Genomic DNA, 24972 nt, shown 5'->3' with positions numbered 1-24972 from the left:
CCCACACACCCTTTTCCCGGGGCTCCCCCAGCCCTATTTTGGTACACCCCGGCCACGCCCCCTTGCGGACGCTATTGGTACGCGCCGCACTCCCCTGCTCGCCGCAGTGGTTTGGCCACGGCGACCGTCTCCGGCGGTGCGTCCCCCACGCTTGGTACAGCCCAGCCTGTCTCCCCCCTAAGCCGCGCGCCCGCGCCTCTCAGTCGGTGGAACCCCCAGCTCGCTCGGCCTGCACCAGCCATGGTCCGTCCGCGCCGTGCCCCACACCGCTCCGGCGCTGGGGGCCCCCTCGGGGGTCGCGGCCGCCCCCTGCGGCACCTCACGGTGCGCGCCGCCCGCTCGCGCTCCTGGCCGGCCAGCCCCCGGGGCCCGCAGCCGCCGCGGATCCGGGCTCGCTCGGCCCCTCCCATGGTGAGCCCCCCGCCCTTTTTCCAGAGCTTTCCACAGCCCCGCCCCCGCCGGCCCCTTTCCCGGACTGGCGTCTTTGTCCGCGGTCTCCCCCCTCGGGGGTATCTCCGGTGACCCGAAGGGTGGTCCCGCCTGGGGCCGGCTTCCCCGTGAACCCCCCCTGGGTGGTACGCGCCGGGCTCTCCCCTTTGTTTCGCATTCGGGATGGGGTGGCGGGGGTGGGGTACGGGGGCGGGAAGGGCTCAAATTACTGCTGACTCCGCGACCCGATTTAAACGCGGGGTGGGGGGCGGACGGACGGCCGACGTACGTTGTTGTTTTTCCAATTGGAAAGTTGCTCGCTTTCCGGGCAGGAAATCTGGAAATGGGGGAGGGGGCTGGGGGGACGGCGGCGAGAGGGCCCCGCGTCTCGCACTGGCGCGCCCAGGTGTTGCCCCCGGGGGCGTTCTCCCCGGGCCGGCACGCGTCTGTACGGCGCCCGTGGCGTGTGCGCCCAGGGTTTATTTGCACGCTCGCCCAGATGTTGGATACCCTTACTGATGGCAGTAGGCCAAGTAAGTCCAGATCTTAAACATAAACATCCAGCTTTGCAGGTACGCGAAGTTACGCATGCTTCCCGAGACCTAAAAGATGCACATACTTGTCAAAACTCTTAAGGTTTTTCTGGAGCTTAAATCTACATATCCCGATGTTTCACGCACAGCCAAGCCGTGATACGCTTGCCCAGATGCGCGTTTTACCCTAACCTGGCGCTCAAGCTTCCTTCTTAAATATCCTGCCCCAACATTGTGTGTATCGGGGAGCTGTGGCAGCTCCACACTAGCCTTAAACAGGTTTTCTCGGATCTTATATTCAGGTACCCGGACTCGGAACACCTCCCTAAGCTTAAACATCATCCTTCACTCCATTGCCTTCTCCGTTCCTTAGCGTTCATGTCTGCTTGTTCAGAAGCGCCTCCTGGGTCCTTAAACGTACATCTTAAAGCTTTCATTCTTCTTCCAGGTACTAAATAGGCTTCCTATGCAGTGAGCAACAGAACAGGTGTGGGAGGCATTTTACACACACCTGCCCAGATGTGAGATTTCCTTTAGGATTGCACGTAGGTCTAGTCCTTAAACGTGGTCCTCCACCTTGACACGCATCCTGCTTTCGGGGAGACCTGAGCTTAAGCATCGCTGGTTTTTACACTCAGGGTAAAACGTAGACTGGTCTCCAGACACAAGCAGAGTTTAATCAGGTGTCCCTGGTGCACACATTAACTGGGCCCTAAAGTGAGTTCACCTGGATCTCAGAGTCTCCTCCAGGTGTGTGATTTAACTGGTTTTCTCAGACGTTATGGGCTCTGGCTGTGGTAACCTACACACCCAGGGCTACAACAGTCTTTCTCCGTCTCAGACGCTCCGACCATGTTCTTACACCAGGATGCTCTCTGCTTTTCTTCCTGATCTCTTATGGTTGCCTGAATCCCAGAATCTCCTGCCCAGGTGGAGAGTATGTTTGCTCAGGTTTTTATTTTGCTTTTTAAGCCCCTACAAAATACAGTTTTTCCTGCCTGTTGTAATTCTGGGGCAGAAGACACCTGTGTGCTTTATAGGAAATTTGGAAAATACTGATGAGTAATGAAATGAAAAGTAACAACCATTTTTTTCCTGCTGCCTGGAGGCACCTATTAGGAAAGTTTTCACCGGTTTCCTGCTGTCAGACTGTTTCAAAGCCTTCCCTTGTTTGCTTTGAGATGTTTTGGGTTTAAAAAAAAGATAACTGGAGAGTGCCTTGTGAGTAAATTGTGTAGCTTTCCTTGGCTTTATTGCTGGAACTTCTGGTGTTTTGCAGATGCTCTCAAGACGTTGTGTTTGAGAGACCCTTCCAGGTGTTGTCAGGCTCCCTGTTGTAAATGCGTCCGCACCTCCCTGGAGAGTTCTGGTTCCTTCCCGCCTCCCCGTGGTCAGCCTGATGTGGCTGCAGCCTGGGCTGCGCTAGGGGAGGCGGGCAACTGGTTGGGGAGGTTGGTGGGAGCCAGAGAGGAGAGTCTGGATTTTCTCTCTCCTTTTTTTATTTTTTTAAAATTTAATTAAATTACTATTTATTTTTACGGCTGCATCGGGTCTCAGTCACAGCACGCGGGGTATTTTGTTGCGGCACGCGGGCTTCTCTAGTTGTGCACGGGCTCCAGAGCGCGTGGGCTCTGTAGTTGGAGGCACGCGTGCGCAGCAGGTGTGGCACGCAGGTTTAGTTGCCCCGCAGCATGTTGGATCTTAGTTCGCCGACCAGGGATCGAACCCGCGTCCCCTGCATTGGAAGGCAGATTCTTTACCACGGGACCACCAGGGGAGTCCCTGGATTTTCTCTTGAGGGCCTGGGGGAGCTTTGGAAGGGTTTTGAGCTTGGATGGGATGGGGCAAACCAGTGTGCCAGACAGACAGACACAGCCCAGGCTGGCTTGTGCGTCGTGGGGGGAGCTTCAGGGAGGCTCTGGACCCCCAGAGAGCTGCTTCTGAGTTATCTCAATAGAGGAATCAAAAATTGATCAGCACTGGGAGGATGAGTGGGGAGCATCTCCTGAGGAAGGTAGCAGGGGGGATGGCCCACTAGGATGAGAGCACAGCTGGAGCAAAGGCTGGAAGGGGAAGCAACTGGTAGCTTTCAGGGACCCTGCGTGGGCCAGTGTTGAGGTGACAAGTAGCCTTGGGGCGGGGAAGCGTCCTGGGGTGGCAGCAGGAAAAGGACACGGGGGGTCAGCTGCTCAGGGTCTCAACCCTGGGAGAAAGGGGTTGGAGATGGCCCTGGGGGTTTCGCAGCTGGGGATCGGGGTCTCAGTGTTGGGATGTCCCTTCTGGGGTATGTGGGGGACAGCTCCCCTAGCGGGCCCCTCAGCCTCAGTTTCCCTACCCCCTCTGCCACAGCAAGGTGCTCGGGTCTTCGGGGCCCTGGGTCCCATCGGGCCCTCCTCGCCCGGGCTCGCCCTCGGGGGCCTGGCTGTGGGTGAGCACCGGCTCAGCAACAAGCTGCTGGCCTGGAGCGGCGTCCTCGAGTGGCAGGAGGTGAGCGTCCGCGTCAGGTCCCCTTGTGAGTCTGCGGGGGGCTGGGGGCTGGCCCCGGGGTCCCTTCTGCCCCTGCAGGTGGGGGCAGGCCTGGGCACCCGGGCTGTGTCCAGTGACCCCTCCGTTCCCACCACAGAAGCGCAGGCCCTACTCGGACTCCACGGCGAAGCTGAAGCGGGCCCTCCCCTGCCAGGCCTACGTGAACCAGGGCGAGAACCTGTGAGTGGTGGGCAGGGGCGGGCGGGCGGGCGGGCGGGCGGCAGGGGCGCCGCCCTGACCCTCTTCCTCCCGCAGGGAGACCGACCAGTGGCCGCAGAAGCTGATCATGCAGCTCATCCCGCAGCAGCTGCTGGTGAGGCCCCGCCCTCTGCTGCCCACCCTGGCCCCAGAGCACCCGCCTGGCCCTGACCCAGCTGTCCCCTTGTCGCCCCCAGACCACCCTGGGCCCCCTGTTCCGCAACTCCCAGCTGGCGCAGTTCCACTTCACCAACAGAGACTGCGACTCTCTCAAGGGCCTCTGCCGCGTCATGGGCAACGGCTTTGTGAGTGGGGCGGGGGTGTGGGGGCGGGCGGGGGGCGGGGACAGGGCGAGAAGGGCCCCTTGGAAGCACCGTGGTGACCAAGTACGGCGGGAGGCAGAGCTCTGCTGGGACAACCCAAGGCAGGTGGCAGGGTCCGGGTGACCTCTCCTGGGGGCATCCCTGTCCCTGGAGAGCAGAGGAGCCCAGCCAGCCACCCGGCCAAGCTGGAGCCACCCCCGGGCACGGGAGCGAAGGGAGGGGCCTGGGCCAGCCCTTCTGGGACCCAGGAGCTTGTTGGGGCCATAGCACATGGCAGGGACTTGGCATTTTGGGGTGGCCAGGAGGAAAGAGGGAGCCAGCAGTGGAGATGGTCTGCTGGGACTCAGTTTCCTCATCTGCGGTCCTGGGGCCACTAGGGAGGAGTGAGTAAAGCACTTGAGGCGGTGATTTGAGGGCGTTGTGAGTGCTAGTAAATGCAAGCTGGGGAGATTGTTAGAGTTGGGGATTCAGACACAGGACGCGGTGGGCGTGGTCCCTGCAAGCCTCTCAGGTCTGGGCCACAGCACCCACGTGTCTGGGCCCAGGCTTCAGCTGCTGCCCCCACCCCCCAGGGCTCCAGCTGTGGGACGGCAGGTACTGGGAAAGGGTTGGGTTGAGGTGGGAGTAGATCGTCTGCCTGGAGGACTCAGCTGTGGGGTCCTCTCCCTTTCCTGGTCCCCTTTGGGACAGACCACTCTCCAGCTCCTGGCTGCTGCCTCCGGGGGGGCGCTGTGTGCTGCCCTTCGATGCCTGGGCGATCCCCTTTTTTTCTGGGTTGTGACTGGTGTGGGGTCTCTTGCCTGCCCGGTCACCCCTTCATTCAGCACCGTTTGCTTGGAGCCTGGGGTTCACAGGCTGCAGGGAAGGTGGACGTCAGCATGCGCCCTCCATGGCCTGTCTGGTTATGCTCCGGGAGGGCCGACCGCATGTGGGTCCAGGAAGGCCAGGGGTGGGGTCCCTGAGCCAGCGGACCCCGGGGCTGAGAACGCGCATGCCCCGCTGTCTAGACACCCCGGGTGGGGACGTCTGTGAGGCTCAGGCTCTCCCGCAGTCCCACCAAGGAGGCAGTAGCATCTTGCGTAATGAGCGTTTATGTGGCACTTACTCTGTGCGCCGTTGTTGGGCTGTTTTACACGGGGGGAAACTGAGGTCCAGAGGTGACCTGCCTTAGGTCACACAGCTAGGAGGTAGCAGAGCCAGGGTTACTCCCAGGCAGTCTGGTCCTGCGTTTGTGCTCTTAACCCCCGGGCCTGGTGGCCTCCGTCAGCGGGGCCCAGCAGCAGACGCCACAGGACAGGGATGACCTCGGGGCATGTGGGCGGCAGGTGGAGCCCTCTCAGGACCCTCACCCGGCACATGGGGCCCCGGCCCTGACCCCAGAGTCACGGTGGGGAGGGACACCAGGGTGCACGTTCACAGGCTCCCGGAACGACACGTTCTGGCTACACACCAGTCATTTAGGGTCTTTCTGTCCCGTGATGACGGCCCCCTCCCCCAGGCGGGCTGCATGCTCTTCCCCCACATCTCCCCCTGCGAGGTGCGTGTGCTGATGCTCCTGTACTCGTCCAAGAAGAAGATCTTCATGGGCCTCATCCCCTACGACCAGAGCGGCTTCGTCAACGCCATCCGGCAGGTCATCACCACCCGCAAACAGGTGTGCCCTTGGGCCCGGCCGCCACACGTGTCTGAGGCTTTGAAGGGTGAGGGGTCGAGGGGTCTGACAGGGTGGTTCCCGGCAGGAGGGGTGCCCATGGGGAGCAGGGAGGCGGATGGGCAGGCGGGCACACTCGTGGCAGGAGGGTGACCTCAAATCCTGGCTTGCGCCTTACCAGCTGTTCAGTGACCCCTTCACCCAAAAGTGTCCCCGTTTGTGCGGCAAGTTACACAGCCACCCAGTTCTTAGAGGCAGACCCTGTGAGCCATGTCCCCCAGGCTGATGGCGGGGGCTTGGCCCAGGGCATGGGGGGGTGCTGTGAGGGGCAGGGCCCGCTCTGGGGAATCCTCTGGGCCTGTGGGCAGACTGGAGGCCAGGCCGGGCCAGGCTGGGCCCTGGGGGCAGCAGGTAGATAAGCTTGGGACTGACGGACTGGGGGCGTGGAGGGGTCTGGGCAGCGTTCTCTGGGGAACTCTTGGGGCACCAGCCCACCTGTCTCCTCCCCAGGCAGTGGGACCTGGTGGCGTCGCGGGCCCTGTCCAGATGGTCAACAACAAGTTCCTGGCATGGAGTGGAGTCATGGAGTGGCAGGAGGTGAGCCCTGGGCGGGCCTGGGTGACCTCAGGACCAGGGCATCCTCCCACTCCTGACGGCTCCCCTCTTCTTACCCCACAAAAGCCCAGGCCTGAGCCTAACAGTCGGTCTAAGAGGTGGCTGCCGTCGCACATCTACGTGAACCAAGGGGAGATCCTGTGAGTGCCGGGCAGGGGGCGGGGGCGGCATCTCGGTGAGGCCTAGCCTCCTGACCCTCGTCCCCGCATCCCTGCAGGAGGACCGAGCAGTGGCCACGGAAGCTGTACATGCAGCTCATCCCGCAGCAGCTGCTGGTGAGTGGGGAAGGGGGCACTCGGCTTGCCTCGACCTTGGGGCCCTGGGGGAGGCTGCCTGTCCAGCAAGTGGCGGTAGGCGGGGCGGGGCCTGCTGACGTGTGGGCATGAGGGGCGGCGGGGCCCTGGCGCCTGGCCCAGCCACCTCGGCGCCTCCCTGCAGACCACCCTGGTGCCGCTCTTCCGGAACTCCCGCCTGGTGCAGTTCCACTTCACCAAGGACCTGGAGACGCTGAAGAGCCTGTGCCGGATCATGGACAACGGCTTTGTGAGTGGGCTGGCGGGGCCCGGGGCTGGGCTGATGCTGGGACAGACAGAGCCAGAGCCGCTCGGTGTTGATTAGGAGCGGACGATTCCCCAAAACTGGCCGGGCGTGATGGTAGCCGTGGGGAAGGTGTGTTGGCTCTGTGCCTGGACATTGGCTCCCCTGGGGCTCTGGGCCATCCCGACCCCATTTTACAGACGGGGAAACTGAGGCTCAGAGGCTGTGCCGGCAAGTGCTGGGCGGGAACTTGGACCAAGTCTGGTTCGGGCCCCCGGGGCTGTCCTCCCCTGCTCTGTCTGGGTTTACTTAGCTGAGGAGGCTGACGTCACCCCATGCGTCGACTCTGCTCCCAGGTTCTTACCTGCCGCCTTCCTCTTGCTCCTTTCCCTGGGGACAGGGTGGAAAACCTGAGGCTCCCAAAGGCCCTCACCAGGCACGGCAGGGCATCTGTCTGCCTCCAGCTGGAGCGAGCTCTGAAAGCCCCCGGTGCTCACCTGCTGGTGGGCCTTGGCCAGTTCTTCCCTCTCTGCGGGCCTCGGTCTCTCCATCTGTGAAGTGAGGAGCTTGGCCCTCGTGCTTCTGAAGCCTCAGCTGTCTGTGTCCGCTTTGTGGGTGTTTGCTGTACCAGGTCATAGCTGTCCTCGAATTAGCGTAACGTTTCTAAGTCAGCCGAAGTCGTCGTGGCTGTGCCACTGTATTTGAGGGGCTGGTTACTGAAGAATTTAAAAGCAGGGTTCCCTCAGGGAAATGAAGGCCTCGAGGACCACGGCCGGCGCTCCCTCGGCGCACTCGGGCTTCCCTCAGGCTGTTGGCTCGGGGGTGCTGTGAAGGGCTTCCTCCTCGATGCCTGTCACCACTGTCCCCTGCAGTGGCACACAGGCCCGAGGGCAGGCGTATCCCCTTCTGGCTCTGGGGGCCTGTGAGTCCTCGAGCTCTCAGCCTGGGTTTGCTCCCCTGTAAGATGGGGACGGTGACCCCTGGGCCCTGGCGAGAGAATCCTGTGAAAGGCGTCAGGGAGCGATTGGTGCCTGTCGGCACTGCAGTCACTGTGACGCTGAGCCACGTCCCAAGCTGCGGTGACGGCGGCATCGCCGTGGATCAGCGCCGCCCAGCCTCCCCGCCCTCAGCTGGGCCGGGAGTCGCAGAGTGGACGGAGCCCTGGTGCCCGGCCTCCTGGGGCCAGATTGGCCCCTGGCGTTTCTCCCCCGCCGCGGCCCTCCTGCGTGGTCGCGGTCACGGCCGTGGCTGGCCCCGCGGGCATCCTGGGTGCTGGCTAGCCGGCGTGGGGGCCACAGTCTCGCTGGAGCTCGTCGGGCAGCCTCCTGGGCTCAGCTGTAGAGCCCGCTGGTCCTTGCGCGGGCACCTCTGGTGTCCTGTGGGAGTGTTGACAGGGCTGAGGACGGCGGCTGGGAAGGCCCGGCGTGCTCCGTGGTGCCGCCTGCCAGGGCGCTGACCCGTGCGGTTTGCACCCGTGTCTCAATGGGGAGGAGCGTCTGCGCCGAGGGCCCGCCCGTGACACCGTGCTGCACCGCCAGGCGGGCTGCGTGCACTTTTCCTACAAGGCTTCGTGCGAGGTGCGCGTGCTGATGCTCCTGTACTCCTCCGAGAAGAAGATCTTCATCGGCCTCATCCCCCACGACCAGGGCAACTTCGTCAACGGCATCCGGCGCGTCATCGCCAACCAGCAGCAGGTCCTGCAGCGGAACCTGGAGCAGGAGCAGCAGCAGCGTGGGGTGAGCGCCGCTGCCAGGGCCTCGGTCCCCCCCCCAGCCCCACCCCCCGCTGACTCCTCCCTGGCTTCCTCCTGCACAGATGGGGGGGTAGGGGCCACCCCGCCGGGCTGGGCCTCTCCAGGAGCCACAGACGAGGCCCCGCCGAGACTGGTGAGTGGAAGCTGGGCCAAGGACAGGATGGACCCTGGGAACTGCCTGGGGTTCGGGAAGTAGTGTGACCCTGGCCTTGAGAAGACCAGAGCAGAGAGAGGCACGCGCATCCCCCGTGGTCCCAGGCCTCCTGGGAAACTCCAGCCCCGCTCCCCACCAGGCGGCGACAGGAGCAGGGGTTTCCAGTCAGGGGCAGGGAGGGCAGGGAGAGGCTCTTCTCGTGCCCGGGGCCCTGGAGCCTCACCTGTCCAGTCCCTCCCACTATGCCCCCTGCCCCCAGGTCAGATGCTTCTGAGCAGAGGCCTGTGGGGACTGCAACTGCCCAGTGAGATGGAGGACAGCGTCCTGAGATATCTCCAAGGACAGTCCCCACCCTTGTACGTTTCCCCAATAAAACCTTTTAAAAGCCCTTTGGCCACTGTGCTCTGTCCAGACACTCTGGCTCTGGAGAGGCCAGGCCCCTCCCAACAGCAGCTGTCCTCAGACCCGAGTGCCGTCCCCAGGGACTGATGGCTGGGCCCACCCCCGAGTGTGGACAGGGCTGAGGCCTGGGAGTGTGCATTTCTACCATTCGCAGGAGAGGGGTCACCTCTGAGATCACTGTCACCTGAGCCAGGAGGGGAAGCTGCAGTTCACGGAGCTGCCAGGTCTGCAAGGTGCTTGCTGGGCCGTGTCTTCCAGAGTCTTTCCACAGCTGGCCGGCTGCTCCTGGGGTCCAGCCCCCGACTCCCGGCGTTGTTAGGCTGCCCTCCTTGCCCTGTGGGTTCCACAAGCCTCACTTAGCTGGAAGCAAACACAAGGCAATGCCAGGCCGGTTCCAGTCCTCTGGCACTGGTGGCATGCGGCAGGCCTGGCCGGGCTCTCAGGCGCCCCTCGCGGCTGCAGGTCCAGGCCATAGCCCTGGGGTTCAAGTCCAGCACGCAGAGCACCTCATTTCTCACGGAACCGGAGCGCCAACTCTTGGCCTCGGGTCAGTCTTGCTAAGACTCTGGGCTTGCTCTGCAGCTGGCAGCTGCGTGCAGCAAACTCCACTCGGGCCCTGCCAGCCAGGATGCCCTGGCGCCCATCTGGAGCGCCAGCAGCCGCAGGCTGGAGAAGCCATAACCCCCGTCCACGAGAGGCACTTGTCCCCAAGGTGGGCTGAGGGTTTAGTTTGAGGCAAAGTTGCCAGCAGTGCCTTCCTGGGAGACCAGGCCGGTGGGTCTGTGCTCCCAGCCCGGCTGGGAGCAAAATGCTGGTCAAACATGAAGAAAAACAGCATTTATTGTGGGGTGGGGAGCAGGTGGGGGTGGGCGTTGGCTCAGCCCTCTGAGAACTGGCGGTACAGCCGCTCGAGCTGCGGCGCCACGTGGATCCGGAACGGGATCTCCAGGACGGCAGAGAAGCCTTCGGCCAGTGTGGGGGCCTCGAGCTGCTTCCTGGCGGCAGAGGGTGGGGGGTGGAGGTGAGGCCCAACGTACAGGCTCAACCTGGCGGCCCTCCCGGCCCGTGGCGCCTACCTGTAGCCGTAAATGACGATGTCGGTCACGGGGACGTGAGAGGAGTCCGTCATGTCCCGGAACTGCGGGGGGCGGAGGTCAGGCTGGCCAGGCCCGGGGGGGGGGGGGGGGGGGGGCGGGGGGCGTGGCGGGATGTTGGGGGGTGCTGGGGAGGCGGAGGCCGGCTCACCCGGTTGTTGTGGCGTGCCTGCTCCAGGGTGGTGCTGAAGAGGAAGCAGCGGCAGGGGACGCCTGCGTCTCGGGCACACTTGATGTACCTGTGGGGGCCGGGGAAATGGGGAGGCTGGCAAAGGGCCCGGGGCCCACCCTACAGAGGCTGCCCCTGGGACCCCGGTACCTGGCTCGGCTCTGGATGTCCGGGTTCGTGTTGTCAATCACGACCCGTTTCCTTTGCTTCAGGGCCACCTCGCACGTGGTCACGCAGCGCTGCCACGAGCCCAGAGTGTCCTGGGGGACCCAGAAAGAGGCCAGGGATGGGGGCCAGGAGACCCAGGGGGACAGAGAACCAGAGAGGAAGACCCAGAGACAGAGGATTAGGGATCCAGGGTAGGGGGGAAAGGCAGGGAGAGGGGGGCAGGGGGCAGAGCCGGGAAGAGAAGGACAGATTTGCGGGGAGCAGAGACCTAGAGGACAGCTCTTGGGGGTGGGGGTGGAAGGGCTGCGGATGAGGTCCTACCCTGTTCACGTGGACGTATCCGGCCGACACGAGATGCTCCTGGATGAAGGTGGACTTCCCAGCTGTGAAGGGTGCAGCATTAGTGGGGGCCTGAGAAGTCGGAGCAGAGCTGGGGCTTTTGAGGGGCAGGAGTCTCACCCCCAGGAAATCCCACGGCGACAACCACCTCGGGGTCTGAGCTTAAGAGGGAGCTGGACTCAGGGAGGCAGAGAGGCCCAGAGCAGGAGACGGTCCTCTGGGAGGGGCAGACACGATGAGCGAGACGCCCTCCCCATCCCTGCATGTCCCCCACTCTGCCCCCAGCCCGCCCCTCGGGCCTCACCGGGTCAAAGGCTGGGAGCTCGAAGCGGGCCATGGGCCATTTCAGAAAGAACTCCTCTGGCGTGGCGAAGGGCAGGCCCAGGTTGAGGGCAAACTGGGGGCAAGGGCACACATCAGACTGGGTAGTGGCTGGGCTGGGGGGTGGGGTGGGCAGGGACAGGGTAGAGCAGGCCTCACCAGGCGGTCAGCGCAAGAGAAGTCTTTCTTCTTGCGCCCAGGGGCCCAGTTGGCTGGGCGTCCAGCTGCATCTGGAACACATGGAGGATACAAACCCGTCTCCACCAGGAACCTTGGGGACAGGGGTCCCCAGCCTACCTGCATCAGCCCTGCGGACCCACACATTTCCCCACCCCCAGGCCCTTACCTCCCACAAAGACGCTGTCCCCGATGGAGATGGGCACGCCCTGGTTGGCCTGGGGAGGGACAGGTGATAGACAACAGGCAGTAAAGAACCTATTCACACATCTGTCCCCGCAGGGCACTAATGCTCAGCTTGGTCTGTGCCCCACATGAGGCCTTTCTCTAACCTCTCATGCTCCACACCCAATCCATCAGTGAATCCTGTCGGCCCCGCCCTCCGGCCACTTCTCACCCCTTTTGCCGGCACCACCAACTCGATCCTGGCCACCAGCACGTCTCTAGAATATTCGGTCACTCCTTTCGGGTCTCCCGGCTTCCACTTTCGCCCGTCTGTTCCCCAAACGGCCGCCAGAGGGCGCAATTTCCCACTTACCGCGGCTCCGGACGCTCTCCTCCCAATCCTCTCGGTGGCCACCTCGCTGTGGCCCACGAAGCCTGAGAGCCTGACCCCTGCTCTCTGACCTCATACCCCTCACTTTCCCCCTCACCCGCTCAGGTACAGCCACACGGGTCTCCTCACTGCCCATGAGCACACCAGGCTCGGTCCCACCTCAGGACCCTTGCACTTGGCGTTACTCCTACCTGGACCACTCTTCCCTCAGATACACACATGGCTCCCTCCCTCAGCAGCTTTATATCTTTACTCAAGGGCACCTCAGAGAGGATTTCGCTGAGCTCCGTAGATAAAGCAACACCCTGCCTTATCCTCACTCTGCTATTCCACATATCTGTCAATGCATTTATAGTCTGCACCTTCCCTGATCTGGCAGCAGGCAGGTTTGTCTTGTTCACTAATATTTTCAGCTCAAGAAGCTGTTGAACTTCAGAACAAACGCACACCCAAACGAATGAATGGATCCATGAGCGACTTCTCTCTCCACCACTGTTTTTCACAGTTTGTGAGCACCGGCCTCACATATCAACACTAGGACACGATAGCAAAGGAACTGAGAAGGCCAGGCTAGGGTGGGGGATGAGAGGAAGGTCATGCACCAGAGACCCAGAGTGGGGAGGCAGGGCAGAGAGCAAGGGGCCGCAGAGGGAGGAGAGCCACTGGGAGTCCGAAGCTCACCTGCCCCTGCAGGTGGTCCCACATGCCGATCACCGGCTTCCGGTACAAGCCTGCGTGCGTGGCCACCAAGACCTGTGGGTGGGGCAGAGGTTAGACACCATCCTTGGCTCCTCCTCCAGCACCCAGAGTCCTTCAAGGGCACATGGGTCCCAAGGATGATGCTACCCCGACCCTCACCAATCCAAGGAGAGCGCCCGGTGCCCTGGAACTTGCCACTTACAATGGGTTTGTCAGCATAACCCCACCTGGGGCCCACACCCCACTCACCCAGGGTCTCTGTTCCCCCCACCTCTCCAACTGGCTCACCATGTCATACCTTCTCCCTGGGTCTCTGTTCCCTCCTCTGTCCCATCTCACTGTCTCTGTTCCCCTCTCTCTGGGTCCCTGTGCCTGCCCCCCTCACCTACCAGGTTCCCCCGCCACCGCCCCCGTCTCAGAGTCTCTGTCCCTCCACATAGCCCTTCAGCCTCCCTTACAGCCATACCTGAAAGGGGACCCCCAGCTTCTCCACCACAGCCTCCACCTTGGCCTTGAACTCCTCCGCTGGCAGCTTCCCGCGTCCAATGCCCATCTGGTTGGTGAAGATCACCAGCTGGGAAGCGGACAGGTGTCAGCCGGTGCCCTCCTCATCAGGCCCGGACCTGCCCTGTGAACTCGCCACCATGCGCGCACGCGCACACACACCTTGTAACCCTCGGCGGCCAGTTCCCGGAGCTTCTGTGGAATCTCTCGGTACAAGATCCTAGGGCGGGCGTGGAAGAGCAACGTGACGTGGGGCCCGGAGTGCACCTCACCCACCCCCTCCTCCTGTCTCTTATCACCTCCAGTCACTGGGGCCAGTGGGAAAGACCTTCCCAGAACGTGTGGTGATGAGGGTCCCATCCAGATCAAAACCGGCCACCTGGCGTTACCCAGAAAAGAGGAAGAACGGCACTGTAACACCTCTGATCCCCTTCACTCACAGGCTGGTTCACATCAACCCTGCAAGCTGGGGACTATTACCACCCACCCCTTACAGATGAAGAAACTGAGTCACAGCGGGCCTACGCATCCTATGTAAGGACAAGGCACAGCAAAGATGTATCTCAGACACTGAGTTCAGAGAGTGAAATCTTCACTCTACTATCTCCTATTCCTCCGGAGCCCCTCAGTATTCCAATCTTTAAAATGGGTTTCATATCCGACCCAGCCTCTTCCCCTGGCCTTTTTCACCTCGGACGGCTAAGAGCCATGAAAATCCGAACAGGAGCTAAGTTTTGTTTGGGTGTTAACTGCATATAAGGGGCTGTGCTCCCTCAGTGCTCAGCTTGGGCCTCACCTTGCCCCGGGGCTTCACACCAGGTGCCGTGAACACTAGCAGCTTCTGGAAGCTCTCCCAGCCAGGGGATGACTTCCTTATCCGCTTTTTCTGCTGTTCATCCTCCTCCTCCTCCTCCGGGGCCACAGGAGGGGTGCCTGGTGGAGTGTCTGGCTGGGATTCTGGCGTGTGAGCCTCTTCCCAGCGCAGGGTCAGCGGGTGGAGGCCATTGACCAAATACAGCGTGTCCCCCACCCCCAGAGAACCCTCCAACCCTGTTCTCAGCTCCTGAGTCCCGGCAGTTGAGGGGTTAACTCCCAGCTGTAGAGAGAGAGGGAGGACTGGAACTGGCTCCACCCCCAGCGGCAACCTCCTCCAATCAAATAACCCGGAAAAAGACTCGCCTTTCTCCACCAGCCAATCAGACCACTAAGTCCCGCCTCCTCACCTTCTACCACCAATCAGGGCTCTGGGAAGGTTATAGGCATCCAGTCTTACCCAATTTAAATAGGTATGGATGTTTACCCCATTGAAACAGGCACACCTGTTCCCCTCCCAGAATCAGATTTTCCCAATTGGGCCTGTTCCCCACTGGGTAGCAATTCTCCACACCCCCCACCCCCACTCCACCCCCAGGCCCCTTGCTAACGAACTGGTACCTGTTTCACTGCCACCGTCCGAGTCTCAGGGTCAGCGACCAGCTCCACTGAGGATTGAGGGGGTGGAGTCAGGATTTGAATCCTTGTGTGACTGCTTCCCTCCTTACTGGGGAGCATGGCCAGCTTCAGACCACAGTATGGGGCTACAGCACCCATCCGGCAGGAGGAATCAGTTTATTTCTAAGTAGAATTGGCTCACTCCTTGACATGCAGTACCCAGATAAAGGCCTTAACGACTGCCTGTGTCACTGGTCCTCGCCTAGGGGCAGGGCAGGTATTTTTCCGTATAGAATTGGCTTCTCCTTGACAACGCACACCTTGGCAAGATGCAGGTTCTGGGCTTGGCCCTCTACCACCCATCTCTGCTTAGCAATATGCACTTTTCTCCATAGGATCGGCTCTCTCCTTGACAAGGGTCGTGGCCTGATTCAAGCCTTCCCGGTGGCCTGTGAGTATCCTCTGCCCAGTGACAAAGTGTCTCGGGATTGACTCCATCCGCTCCCGCCCAAGGTGTCTGGCTAGTTCCAGGTCAGGCACAACCTTTTTCTTCCTGTGCTCCCACATGCGACCTACCAACTTCAGGACTGGTTGCACCACGCAATTCCTGGACTACCTTTCCCATTGACTGTGTTCCCGCTCCTGAAGCGGACCACACCCCCTCCAGCTCAGGCTCCTCCCTGCCCACCTTGGTTTCTGGAGCACTTCCGGTCGGTAACCTGCGTCAAGGGTCCTCGGCCCAGCACCAGGGCTTGCCCACCCAAGGGCAGGAAGATGGGAGGCGCTCCTCCAGGGGGGCTCTCCAGCCACAGGCGGCCCTGGGCCTCCACCCTGGCCATCCTGGGAGCCGGCCTAAAGGAAAGTAGGTAAATAGGTTTGAGTGGCAGCCCTCAGTTGCTAAAGGAAGTCCCGCCTCCTCTCGCCCTCTACACCAGGAATTCCCTTCATCAGCTAAAGGCTCCGGAAATCCCACCCACTCGTCGGCCTGGGGCTCGCGCCGTTTCCCAGGCGACGACGCCCCACTCCTTCCCTCCGGGACCCCGGACTCCAACTTCCCACGGCAAAGGCCGAGAAACTCTCGCGCACTCGCTTCGGCCCCACGCTCACCCTTGCCCGCCGCTTGGCTCACTCGCCGCTTCCGACCAGGGAGGGCCTGCCGGAGACGCTCTGCTCGCAACTCGGCCGGCTGCTACCTCCGTTTCTCCGCGGACGGAAATGGCTCGTCCTACCAAAGTGGGCGGGGCATTGGCTCCGCCTGGCTATAAGCCCCGCCCCTTCCCAGACACGGTGCTCCTAAGGTCCCTCCGCTGTTCTGACCTTCATCTCTCCTGATGCAGTATGAGACGCAGGCCAGTAGGGGGGGTAGATTCCCTGTTCACACATTTTTTCCTCTTTCCACGTTGAACTCTAATTTTCATTCTCTTTGCCGGAGACAGTTTTAGCGGGAGGAGATTCTCCTTACGATTATTGTCAGTCGAAGAAACCCCGCCCCGACAGCAACCCTACCCTGGATGCTGCAGTTTTCTCATCTACAGTGTGGGGATAATCGTTTCCACTTTGTGGGGTTACTAGGAGGATTAAATGAGTTAGTACATGTAAATAACTTATAAAAGTGTCTAGGTGATAGTTTGCCCTAAGTTTTGTCTGTTGTTAGCATTCCATTGGTGGTGGTCTGATGGGACATGGGGATTCCGCGTTTACATCTTCGGACAAGGAGCCATTTGTTCTCTAACCTCCAGCTGTCTTAGGTTAGTCAGAAAACTCCCGGCCTCAGCTGGAGGTTCCTGGCTTTCCTGGGCACTATGTGGGCTCAGGAGACTGACTCATTAAACTATTCCGATCCCAACACTCAAAGCCCTGAAGATTGGGACTCCACGATCATACGAGGAAGGAATGGAATCCTTCCTCCCACCCCATGAACCTCTCTTTTCTTGTCCGTAAAATGGGGACGAGTCCAATTCCCAGCGTTGCACTGAGAAGCAATGAGACGCTGCTAATTTGGCTTCAGAAAATGTTAAATGAATACCCACAACACACCTCAGACTCATTTGTCAGAGGTAAAACTCTTTAATCTCAGAGCGCCCCTCCCAACTCCCGATCCCGACCCCCCACTCTCTCCCCCACACCAGGGCCGGAGAGTGAGGCCCCCTGCCCCCCACCTTGGGTGGACGAGGGCCCTTTAAGGCACCTGTGGGGGTGGGGGGAGAGGGGCGGGAGCTGGTAACGTCCTGGATGCAAGGACGGGTTTGATTGGCAGGCTGTTGTGGGATGGAACCAATGAGAGGGTGTCAGACGCAGGAACAGGATCGGGCCATCCCTGAGGGGGCCAGAGGGACAATTGTCAGGACTTCGGCAAAAGACGACCCCAGCCCCAGTAGTGTAAAGAACGTAAATTTAAGGCCACAGGCCAATCCTGGGCACAGGAAGAGGGTTGGCCACGCCCCCAGAAGTGGAGCCAATCAGGTGGGGGAACTCAGGAAGGGTGATGGCTCTCTCGGGAGATTGGTCAAGCCCTTTACAGTTTTCGAGCCAATCAAGTGAAGGAGCTGCCCATTCACCGTGCTGAAGTCGAGGGCCACTACCCAATCCTGGAGCTTGACTGTGCTCTTTCAGGAATGGAGCCAATGCCGTGCGAGCAAAGCCCTTGTTGCTAGGCAGAAAACGACGAAGTCGGCCAACTAGCCACGTCCCGATCGGGGAGCGAGACAATCCCTTAATAGAAAGAATCTGTCGCTGGGCAGAGAGAAAACAGACCCAATCGGGAAACTGCACAGGCATCGCTCATCCGCGCGGGAGCGGTCGTGGGCTGGAAAGGCGGCGGGGGTTGGCAGGGACTGGTCAATCCTGGTGGCCCGGGAGGCCGGTCCCGGATCTGACTCGGATTGGCGGGCCCCGGGGGCGGGGCAGGGTGTAGTGTGGGGGTGGGGCGGACGCCGGGCCGGGAAGCTCCATGGACCTCAGTATTTCCGCTTCAGCTTCTGGAAGTCGCTGGTGTTGAGCCGTGGCCGCGGCAGGTCCCCGAAGACCTGAGTGTCCTCGGCCTCCCGCAACACCAGCGCGCGCATGCTCGCCGCGATACGGTCCAGGTCCGGCGAGGAGGGCTGCGGGAACGGCGATACGGCCGGGGTCAGAGCCTACACCCTGGGCTCCAGGTCCTCTCCTAGCACTTTTGCCCCTGCGATGCTTACGGCCAGGAAGGCCCTTCACCCTGTCCTGCTCCATTTAGGGCTCTGCCACCCAACTCAAAACACCACCTCCTCAAAGAGCCTTCCTGCCCCTCTCCTCCCCCCCATTCTCCGCCTCCTATGTGCACACACAAAGGCCTGTCTCACCGCCGTCCTTCCACATAGTGGAAGTGCTGCCTGTCTGCTGACCATCACGGCTGTGTGCACCCAGAGGGTCTCACGTCTAAGGATCCGGGTTCGGGATTCAGTCAGGTTCTAATCAGGCTTCTGCCACCCACTAGCTGTCAACAGGGATTTTACCTCCTTAGGTTTCAGTCTCCCCTCGGAAAAACGGGGCTGATAACAGGCTCTGAGATAATCAGCACAGTGATTGCTAAAGAAGGGTGAACGACCACGTCACCAGCGCTGTAGAGAAAGGAGCCCTCTCACTGTCAGTCTCCACTGAGGAGGGGACCTGTCATTCTGCCTGCAGCCCCAGCACCTAGCACTACCTCCCTTAAGGCCCCTGTCACCCTGAGCTGGGCCTAACGCCCAGTGGAATGGGAGAGGCCACGAACAGAAGCTGGACCCGGGTCCTCTCAGAGGCCAGCTCAGGACCCAGCACTCAGGCCTCAAAGGTTCAGTTAATTAACTGTGTTTCCACCAGTGATAAACAAGGACAGCAGCAGCTGATGGACCCTGTTAGTCTATAAATGAGGACACTGTGAGGTGTCATAGGGAGGGGGAAACATGGGATGCAAGGCCTCCTCCCTGCAAGTCCATAGCTCTTTTCCAGAAGTAAGCTAGGTTCCAATCCCAGCGCTGCCCCTTACAGGCTGAGTTTCAGGAAGTCATGTGTATTCTCAGTGCCTCAGTTTCCCCTCTGCTTCAGGGAGCTTTAGTGATGGGAGATAAGGACCCACCCAGGCCAGCCCAGGAACTCCATGTGTAGGACAGTGTGGGAGGGAGGAACAGAGGACAAGGGAGGTGGCACAAATTCCAGGAGGGGCCAGGAATATGTGGGGTGAGGGTGGAAGGTGATCTGACCCCTCTGAGCCTCAGTTTCCCAATCTGGAGGGGATACTAAAATACATGTGCCCTGCGCAGACCACGTATTCTATAAACGGTACTGTTCCTGGAAATTAGAGGCTGCTTTCTCTACAAGGCACTGGGGCACATTACAAGGCTGTGATAGTTAAAACTGCAGCACTCTAGCCCAAGAGCCAGCCTTATGAGTAGGAGGGGAGGATCAATCCTGAGAAACATGGCATCCACGTCCGAGGGCTTCCTGGAGGAGAGAGCTCTGAGCCCTTCCTGACACCCTCCTCCCCACCTCCCATTTGCCCCTCACCGGCCCATTCTCCTCATCAGATGACCGAGCTTCTGTCCTCTTCTCCTTGAAGGCCCAGACGGGCACGGACACGGGCAGGGACTTGGCGTACTGCTGTGTGGGCAGGGCTGAGGCTGGGGGCACTGAGTAGGCTGGGGGCCCAGCGGGGGTCTCCTCGCTCAGGCTGCCATCTGGGAGAGAAGGTGGACTTCAGCCTCTGTCTTCAGCTGCCTTCCTCCCAGCTCCCCACCCCCCTCTCCAGGGATGGGGACAGCCTGTGACACTCACCATCCGTGCTCTCAGGGTCTGACTCGCAGAAGGGGGGCAGGTCCTGGAGCGTGGTATCCTCATCCATCACAAAGAGTCCTGTGGATGGCATTAGAGGCCCGGACCAGTTGAGTCCCGCTGGACTCCATGCGCTCTAGAGTCCGGCCACTGCCACCGCCTCTCTGTTCCCTGCACTGGCCAGGCCCTTGCAAGCCTCGGGGCTTCTGGAATAATTATTCTCTCTGCCATGAACACCTTTCCCCTGGTTATCTGACTGGCCTTCGGCAGAAATAAATCCAATTTCTCTCTATCTGGTACATCCCCAGGTGAAAGCAACTGGCTGGACGAACATGAAATCTGTAAGATCTGTTTGAGATGAACCGACTCAAAATACAGGCTGAGAGAAATATGAGATGATTATGATCCCTGTTTGACAAACGGGGACCTGGAGGCACAGAGAGATTAACTCACTTGCGCTTAGTCCCAAATCTAGTAAGTGGTGTCACCAGGATTTGAACCCAGGCCACCTGGCTCCAGAGTCTGTGCCCTTAACCCTATGAGGGTTTCTCCAGCAACAGTGAGGAAGTCAGCCGTTGATAGTAACAGTAACAAATGAGTAACTACTTATTGAGTCCCCCACCCACCCACTGCCGGAGAACTCCTACTCACTCTTCAAAGCCCTAATGTTACAGCGCAGTCTCTGGGAAGCATCCAACCTCCACGTTTCCCCCAATGCAGCCAGTTGCTTCTTCAGCTGTTGCTTGTACCCCTGACTCCTCTTTAACTCCTGTCTTTGCTCTCACAGGCATTAGGCACCCCAGATTTGGAAACAATTCTGTTCTACTCGTGCTCCTGGCTCAGGAGGCTCCCTCCCCCGCCATGGCCTCCACAGGGCACTGCTTCATGTCAGGACTCCAATTCCTTGGCCAGACCCAGAGTCCCTAGAGAAAAGACCCCAAGTTGGCTTTCTCTGTGCCCAGTGTCTCCCAGCACAGAGCTGGCTCTCAGACATGATGGAAGGAAACTGAAGCTCAGAGAAGAGAAATGACTTGCTCAAGGTCACAGAGTGAGTCACAGGCAAGCCTGCAGCTTCCATGAACATTAGGGCTCAGAGACAGGCCAGCTGTACCCCTCCAGAAAAACCCACTGAGGAGGCAACTTACCAGGAACCCCCCCCCCCCGGCCCCTGCCCCTGTCCTTCTCACCTCCATTATCGCTGACACCCAGCCGCTCCCCAGAGGTCTCTGTCTCCGTTGGCTCGTCCTCATCCTCCTCATCTTCCTCCCTGGCCAGGGTAGGCCGAGGTGGGCTCCGTGCAGGGCTGGGCGGCTGTGGTGCTGGTGGGGGCATGGGGGGCCGGGCGGCGGCGGCTGCCCGGTGGGCCAGGGCGATGTCGTGGAGGCAGCGGCGGGCAGCCTCGGCCAGGGCCCCTCGACCGTGGGCTGCATAGGCGCAGGGGCCCGGACGGGGGGGCGGGGGGGGCGCAGCCGTCAGCAGCACCAGCTCCGTGCCCGTCCGGGCCCGGAAGCGCTCGGCAGCCCCCACCACGGCCTCCCACAGCTCCTCGGGGCGCCCCGACGCCATCCGCGCCCTGCGGGGCAGAGCACGACACAGTAGGCTGAGGCTTCGCTGACTTCGCCGTCCACACCCAGCCCCGTGTGTCCCCCAGTCCCTGGACTCCACCCCCACCTCTCCTCTCCACCTGATCCCAGCTGAGCTCCGCATCTTCCCCCAGCCCCATCCCTCATCCCCGCAGCCCAGCTCTCTCCTCTTGGCCCTGCCCTGTCCAACATGGAAGCCATCAGCTACACGTGACTAGGGAGCACTTGAGATGTAACTGATCCAAAGTCAGAGGTGCCACAAGTGTGAAATCCACACGGGGTTTGCAAGACTTAGCACAAAAAGGTAGGATGTAAGATATCTCATGAGCAATCTGAAGTTGATTAAATGTTGAAATGATCACATTTATTTATGCTGACTAAATAAAATATAGGGTGAAAGTGAATTTCATCTGTTTTCTTTCCACTTTTTTTAATGTGGCTCATACAAGATTTGAAATTACACAGGTGGCTCAGATCATATTTCTGATGGACGGTGCTGCCCTGGACCATTGCCCCAGCCTCCAGTCCAGCTGGCACACAGCCCCCCAGCGGGTCCTTCTACCCCTGGAGCTGCCTCTGCTCCTCCCCCGCATCCCCAGGACAAGGTCACAGCCCCTTAGCAGGGCGCTGGAGGGCCTGCCCCCGGCCTCATATCCTTACACGCTCCTTCAGTCAAGGTGGACCCCCTCTACCTGGACCACTTGTCCTCCATGTACTTGTCACTCCTGCACTCACCCGGAGCTCAGGTTGGCCCCTCCCCACCTGTGAGCTCCCACAATGTCTGAGTGACCCCCGTTCTAGCACATATCCCTCTGGGGAGCACTGCCTGGATCCACATCCATTTCCCCAGCCAGTGTGGGCGTCAAATTCATCTCTGAGACACCAGCCTTGCCCAGCACATGGTAGGTCTCAGAGAGCGGGAGTTGAGCAGAAAATGGGGTGCCAGCTGTCCTCTGCCCACAAAGCTCTCACACTTCCTACAAGACTGTTCCGGCAGGTCCTCTGGAAGTCTTCCCTGACCCGCAGGATGGATCAGATGCCTTCCCTAGACCCACAATGCCCTGGGCTACCTCCACTATAGCTCATGTCACACGAGCTTGTGACAGCTGTACCTCTGGCTGCCTCCTCCATCAGAATATGAGCAACCCGAGGTCAGTGATCTGTGGCCCCAGGACAGGTCAGCCCTAAGCAGACAATCTGCTTGGATGCATCTCCTTACAAGGTGACAGGGACAAGGGACAAGGGGCCTGGCTTCCTGCCCTGCCTGCTGTGTGACTTTGCACCACTGAATGGCCTTCTCTGTGCCTGTCTTCTCCCTGTAAACCAGTGGTTGAGCTAGGCCTGCTGGGCCGCTGAGGAGCCTCCGCAGAGAGGCAGCAAGCTCCCCGTCACTGCAGGAATTCAAGCAGGGCTGTGATCTAGTCCTCTAGGGTCATAGAAGTTTGATTTCAATTCACAGGCCCTTTGTGACTCAAGATCACAGAAGCCAGTGTTTCCTAAGCACCTACTCTGTGCAGGGGCTCGGCACCTGTCATCTCGCCTCCTACCTGACCCACAAAGGTGGGAGCTGTTACCTTACATATGAGACAGTTGAAGCTCACTGAGTACAAAGCCCTGCAGTGAGGCACAACCAGTACCAGTCCTGACAGACCCTGAAGCAGGTTTACACCACATCTCCCACAGGCTAGGCAGGGACCCGAGTGTGTCATCAACAATCTCATTCCACCCTCCCACCACCCCTATGAGGGAGGAGCTATGATCACCCCACTTTACAGTTGCAAATGGAGGCCTGGGGAGATTCAGTATCCTGCCCGGGGTCATTTAGCTAGAGAGATGGACAGCTGGGACCTGGATCTGGCAACCTGCTCTTAATCCCAAATGCCATCCTGCCTACCTTATGGGGAAAGATTTATGATCTCCTAGTCCAGATAGGAAAAGTGAGGCTCAGAGAGCTTAAGGCACTGACCAGAAGGCACACAGCTAGAAAGGGCAGAAGTGGGTGAGACTGCTGTCTGCCTGACTCCAAAAGCCAACAGAACTGGGAGCTGCACAGGGTCTCACAGCCACTCCTTGGGTCAGCCCCATCTGATGGAGGAAACTGAGGCTCAGGGCAGGGAAATGACTAGTCCAATGTCACAAAGCCTTGTAGTGCTAGGCCAGGGGGCTCTCACTCCCTTGGGACACCAAGATTGAACTCCTTTCTTAGACAACATCTCTAAGAGTAGATCAAACTCCTATAGCTTAGAATAGCTGAAGTGGGAGTGAGTGGGTCATGAGGGTCCCACACACCTCAAAGAGGAGAAGGGTGATTCACGCAGACCTCTCTGCCAAGGCTTGGGAGCTCTCTGGTGTCGGTTACCCAACAGGAGAGTTGCCAGGACTAACAGGAGAGTAGCCAAGCCAAATACCTCACAGGAGGGTCTCCCACTCCTTCAGCTTCCGGAGGAAGTATCTCCAAGGAGCTTAGAGACGGAAGATCCCCCCTCCCCCCAAATGGAGGTGTTTAAGATTAGGGAGAGAAGGAGTTAAGACCTGTCCTCCACAGGAGGAGGAAGGGACAGGTAAGGTGATTGGCCTTTTAGGATGAGGTGAGGAAATGAAGTGAGGAAAGTGACTCCAGAAAGAGATGAGGAAAGAGGAAAAGCCCCCCAAGGAATGAGGGATGCTAGCGAAGTCCCCTCCAACCACCTGTCAAACTGGAAGTAAACCCCTCCCCCGCCCCAAGGTGGGAGGAACTCGAGGATGCACCCAGTGGCCGGGGGCAGGTGAATGTCCGGGGTCCTTCTCTACCGCTCAGAGTCCCCACTTCGCCAGGGGGTCCAGGGAAAGACCCACTTCTCTAGGAAGAAAACAGGAAAGCCCGCCCAAGTGGGGGCCAGGACCGGAAGTCCCGCCTTTGGACGGGTGAGGGGCGCCCCGAAGCCCCACCAAGTAACCCCCCGACCCTGTGGACATGGTCCACGGCTAAAGTAAAGATCCTAGTGGGTCTAGAGACCGGAGAATAAGGCTGTCTAAGCGTTGCCTCGGGTCAGACACGACGGTTCCCGCGGGCGACACCTTTCCAGCGCTCAGCGTAGGGTCACTGGGCGATTTCTGCTCTCTGACCTACGCTGGCTATACTCCTCCCGCGAGCGGCTCGCCCTCCCAGCACCCCTCTCCTCCGGACGGCCAAATTCTCCCCACACCGCGGTTCACAACGCCGCCTCCACTCACGTGCCCGTAGCCAGCATGGCCGGCCCGGCACCGTCGCCGCCCTCAAAAGACATGGCGGTGCCTTGCGTCACTTCCGCATGGTTGGCCCGCCTCCACTTTTCACACTCCGCCTCCCTTATCTCGGCCGCCCGAGACCAACATGGCGGCCACGGGGGCTTCGCCGGATCACAGTGGAGCAATGGCGACGGCACGGTGCCCATAAGAAAGATGGTGAAAAAAAAGCTTCAGCTTGTCGGAAACATTTCCCCAAGAAATATGGGGAAAATGCACACGCACACTCAGGACCACAGTATACTAATGCAAGCGACCTAACGTCCCTCCCCCATAATAACCTCTTCCACAGAACTAGTGGAAAGCAGGGCCCGTTAATAACATGGCAACCAGCCTGGCATCATTTGCCCATAATGTATATATGGGCTCTCTCTCCAGCCTATACCCCTCAGCACCAAGGCTGGCAAAGATCCAACATGGCATCCTTTCTTGCTTCGGTTTGCCCAGCTTCAATATGGCGGCTCAGAACGCTTTCTCTCGACGGTGACTCAGGAATTCGTCTGGGACCGCTTCGTCCCCGAGGATACTGACGGCTTCATCCCGTTAACCCGAGTCCTTCGGGGCCTCGTGTGATGTACAGCTCCTCTCACCTTTTTCTTTAACCGTTTCTCTCTTCTAGGACCTTGCTTTCGCGCCCCGCAGAGAGATGGGACTGCCCCGCATTAACATGGCCGCAGTTGACCGGCCTTGCCCGTGCCCTCGAGCAAAATGGCATCTCTTTGGCTTCGATGCCAGTACACAATATGGAGAAAGGAGTAGGCCTTTCC

At 60.0% G+C, this 24972-nt stretch overlaps 3 protein-coding genes across 12 annotated transcripts; 1 reads left to right on the top strand and 2 right to left on the bottom strand.

Moving 5' to 3' along the window:
- Nucleotides 1-97: 97 nt before the first annotated feature.
- On the top strand, nt 98-9107 carry PTOV1 (PTOV1 extended AT-hook containing adaptor protein). Of its 3 annotated transcripts, XM_032613186.1 has the most exons (13): nt 98-411; nt 3312-3449; nt 3586-3668; nt 3744-3801; nt 3884-3991; nt 5508-5663; nt 6171-6257; nt 6342-6415; nt 6493-6550; nt 6714-6818; nt 8351-8548; nt 8628-8698; nt 8979-9107. In XM_032613186.1, exons 1-12 carry the CDS (start codon nt 241-243, stop codon nt 8637-8639), a joined length of 1248 nt encoding a protein of 415 aa, XP_032469077.1. In that variant the 5' UTR covers nt 98-240; the 3' UTR covers nt 8640-8698; nt 8979-9107. The 3 variants fall into 3 exon arrangements, with proteins under 3 accessions (XP_032469077.1, XP_032469074.1, XP_032469076.1); XM_032613183.1 differs by having other exon boundaries at nt 6171-6415; XM_032613185.1 differs by having other exon boundaries at nt 6171-6415; nt 8628-9107.
- PNKP (polynucleotide kinase 3'-phosphatase) lies at nt 5083-15832 on the bottom strand. Of its 6 annotated transcripts, none has more exons than XM_032613177.1 (20): nt 15687-15832; nt 15268-15431; nt 14583-14725; nt 13945-14244; nt 13448-13527; nt 13311-13368; nt 13111-13218; nt 12627-12698; nt 11559-11607; nt 11372-11442; nt 11196-11288; nt 11012-11108; nt 10874-10935; nt 10535-10644; nt 10367-10454; nt 10198-10259; nt 9306-10116; nt 7310-8521; nt 7177-7202; nt 5083-6791 (listed from the first exon to the last, which is right to left on the bottom strand). In XM_032613177.1, exons 2-17 carry the CDS (start codon nt 15416-15418, stop codon nt 9999-10001), a joined length of 1662 nt encoding a protein of 553 aa, XP_032469068.1. In that variant the 5' UTR covers nt 15419-15431; nt 15687-15832; the 3' UTR covers nt 5083-6791; nt 7177-7202; nt 7310-8521; nt 9306-9998. The 6 variants fall into 6 exon arrangements, with proteins under 6 accessions (XP_032469068.1, XP_032469071.1, XP_032469067.1 ...); XM_032613180.1 differs by lacking the exon at nt 7177-7202 and having other exon boundaries at nt 5083-5605; nt 6156-6224; XM_032613176.1 differs by having other exon boundaries at nt 7177-8521.
- Nucleotides 15833-16630: 798 nt separating this feature from the next.
- On the bottom strand, nt 16631-24939 carry AKT1S1 (AKT1 substrate 1). Of its 3 annotated transcripts, none has more exons than XM_032613889.1 (5): nt 24155-24939; nt 20546-20931; nt 19362-19439; nt 19095-19264; nt 16631-17680 (listed from the first exon to the last, which is right to left on the bottom strand). In XM_032613889.1, the coding sequence occupies exons 1-5, from the start codon at nt 24352-24354 to the stop codon at nt 17537-17539; spliced, it is 978 nt and encodes a 325-aa protein (XP_032469780.1). In that variant the 5' UTR covers nt 24355-24939; the 3' UTR covers nt 16631-17536. The 3 variants fall into 3 exon arrangements, with proteins under 3 accessions (XP_032469780.1, XP_032469781.1, XP_032469783.1); XM_032613890.1 differs by having other exon boundaries at nt 16636-17680; nt 24796-24938; XM_032613892.1 differs by lacking the exon at nt 24155-24939 and adding an exon at nt 23231-24148 and having other exon boundaries at nt 16636-17680.
- Nucleotides 24940-24972: the final 33 nt, after the last annotated feature.

Source organism: Phocoena sinus, chromosome 19 (assembly GCF_008692025.1).
Source record: "Phocoena sinus isolate mPhoSin1 chromosome 19, mPhoSin1.pri, whole genome shotgun sequence".
Classification (NCBI taxonomy): Eukaryota; Metazoa; Chordata; class Mammalia; order Artiodactyla; family Phocoenidae; genus Phocoena; species Phocoena sinus.
This window is presented reverse-complemented; position numbering and strand designations above follow the sequence as displayed.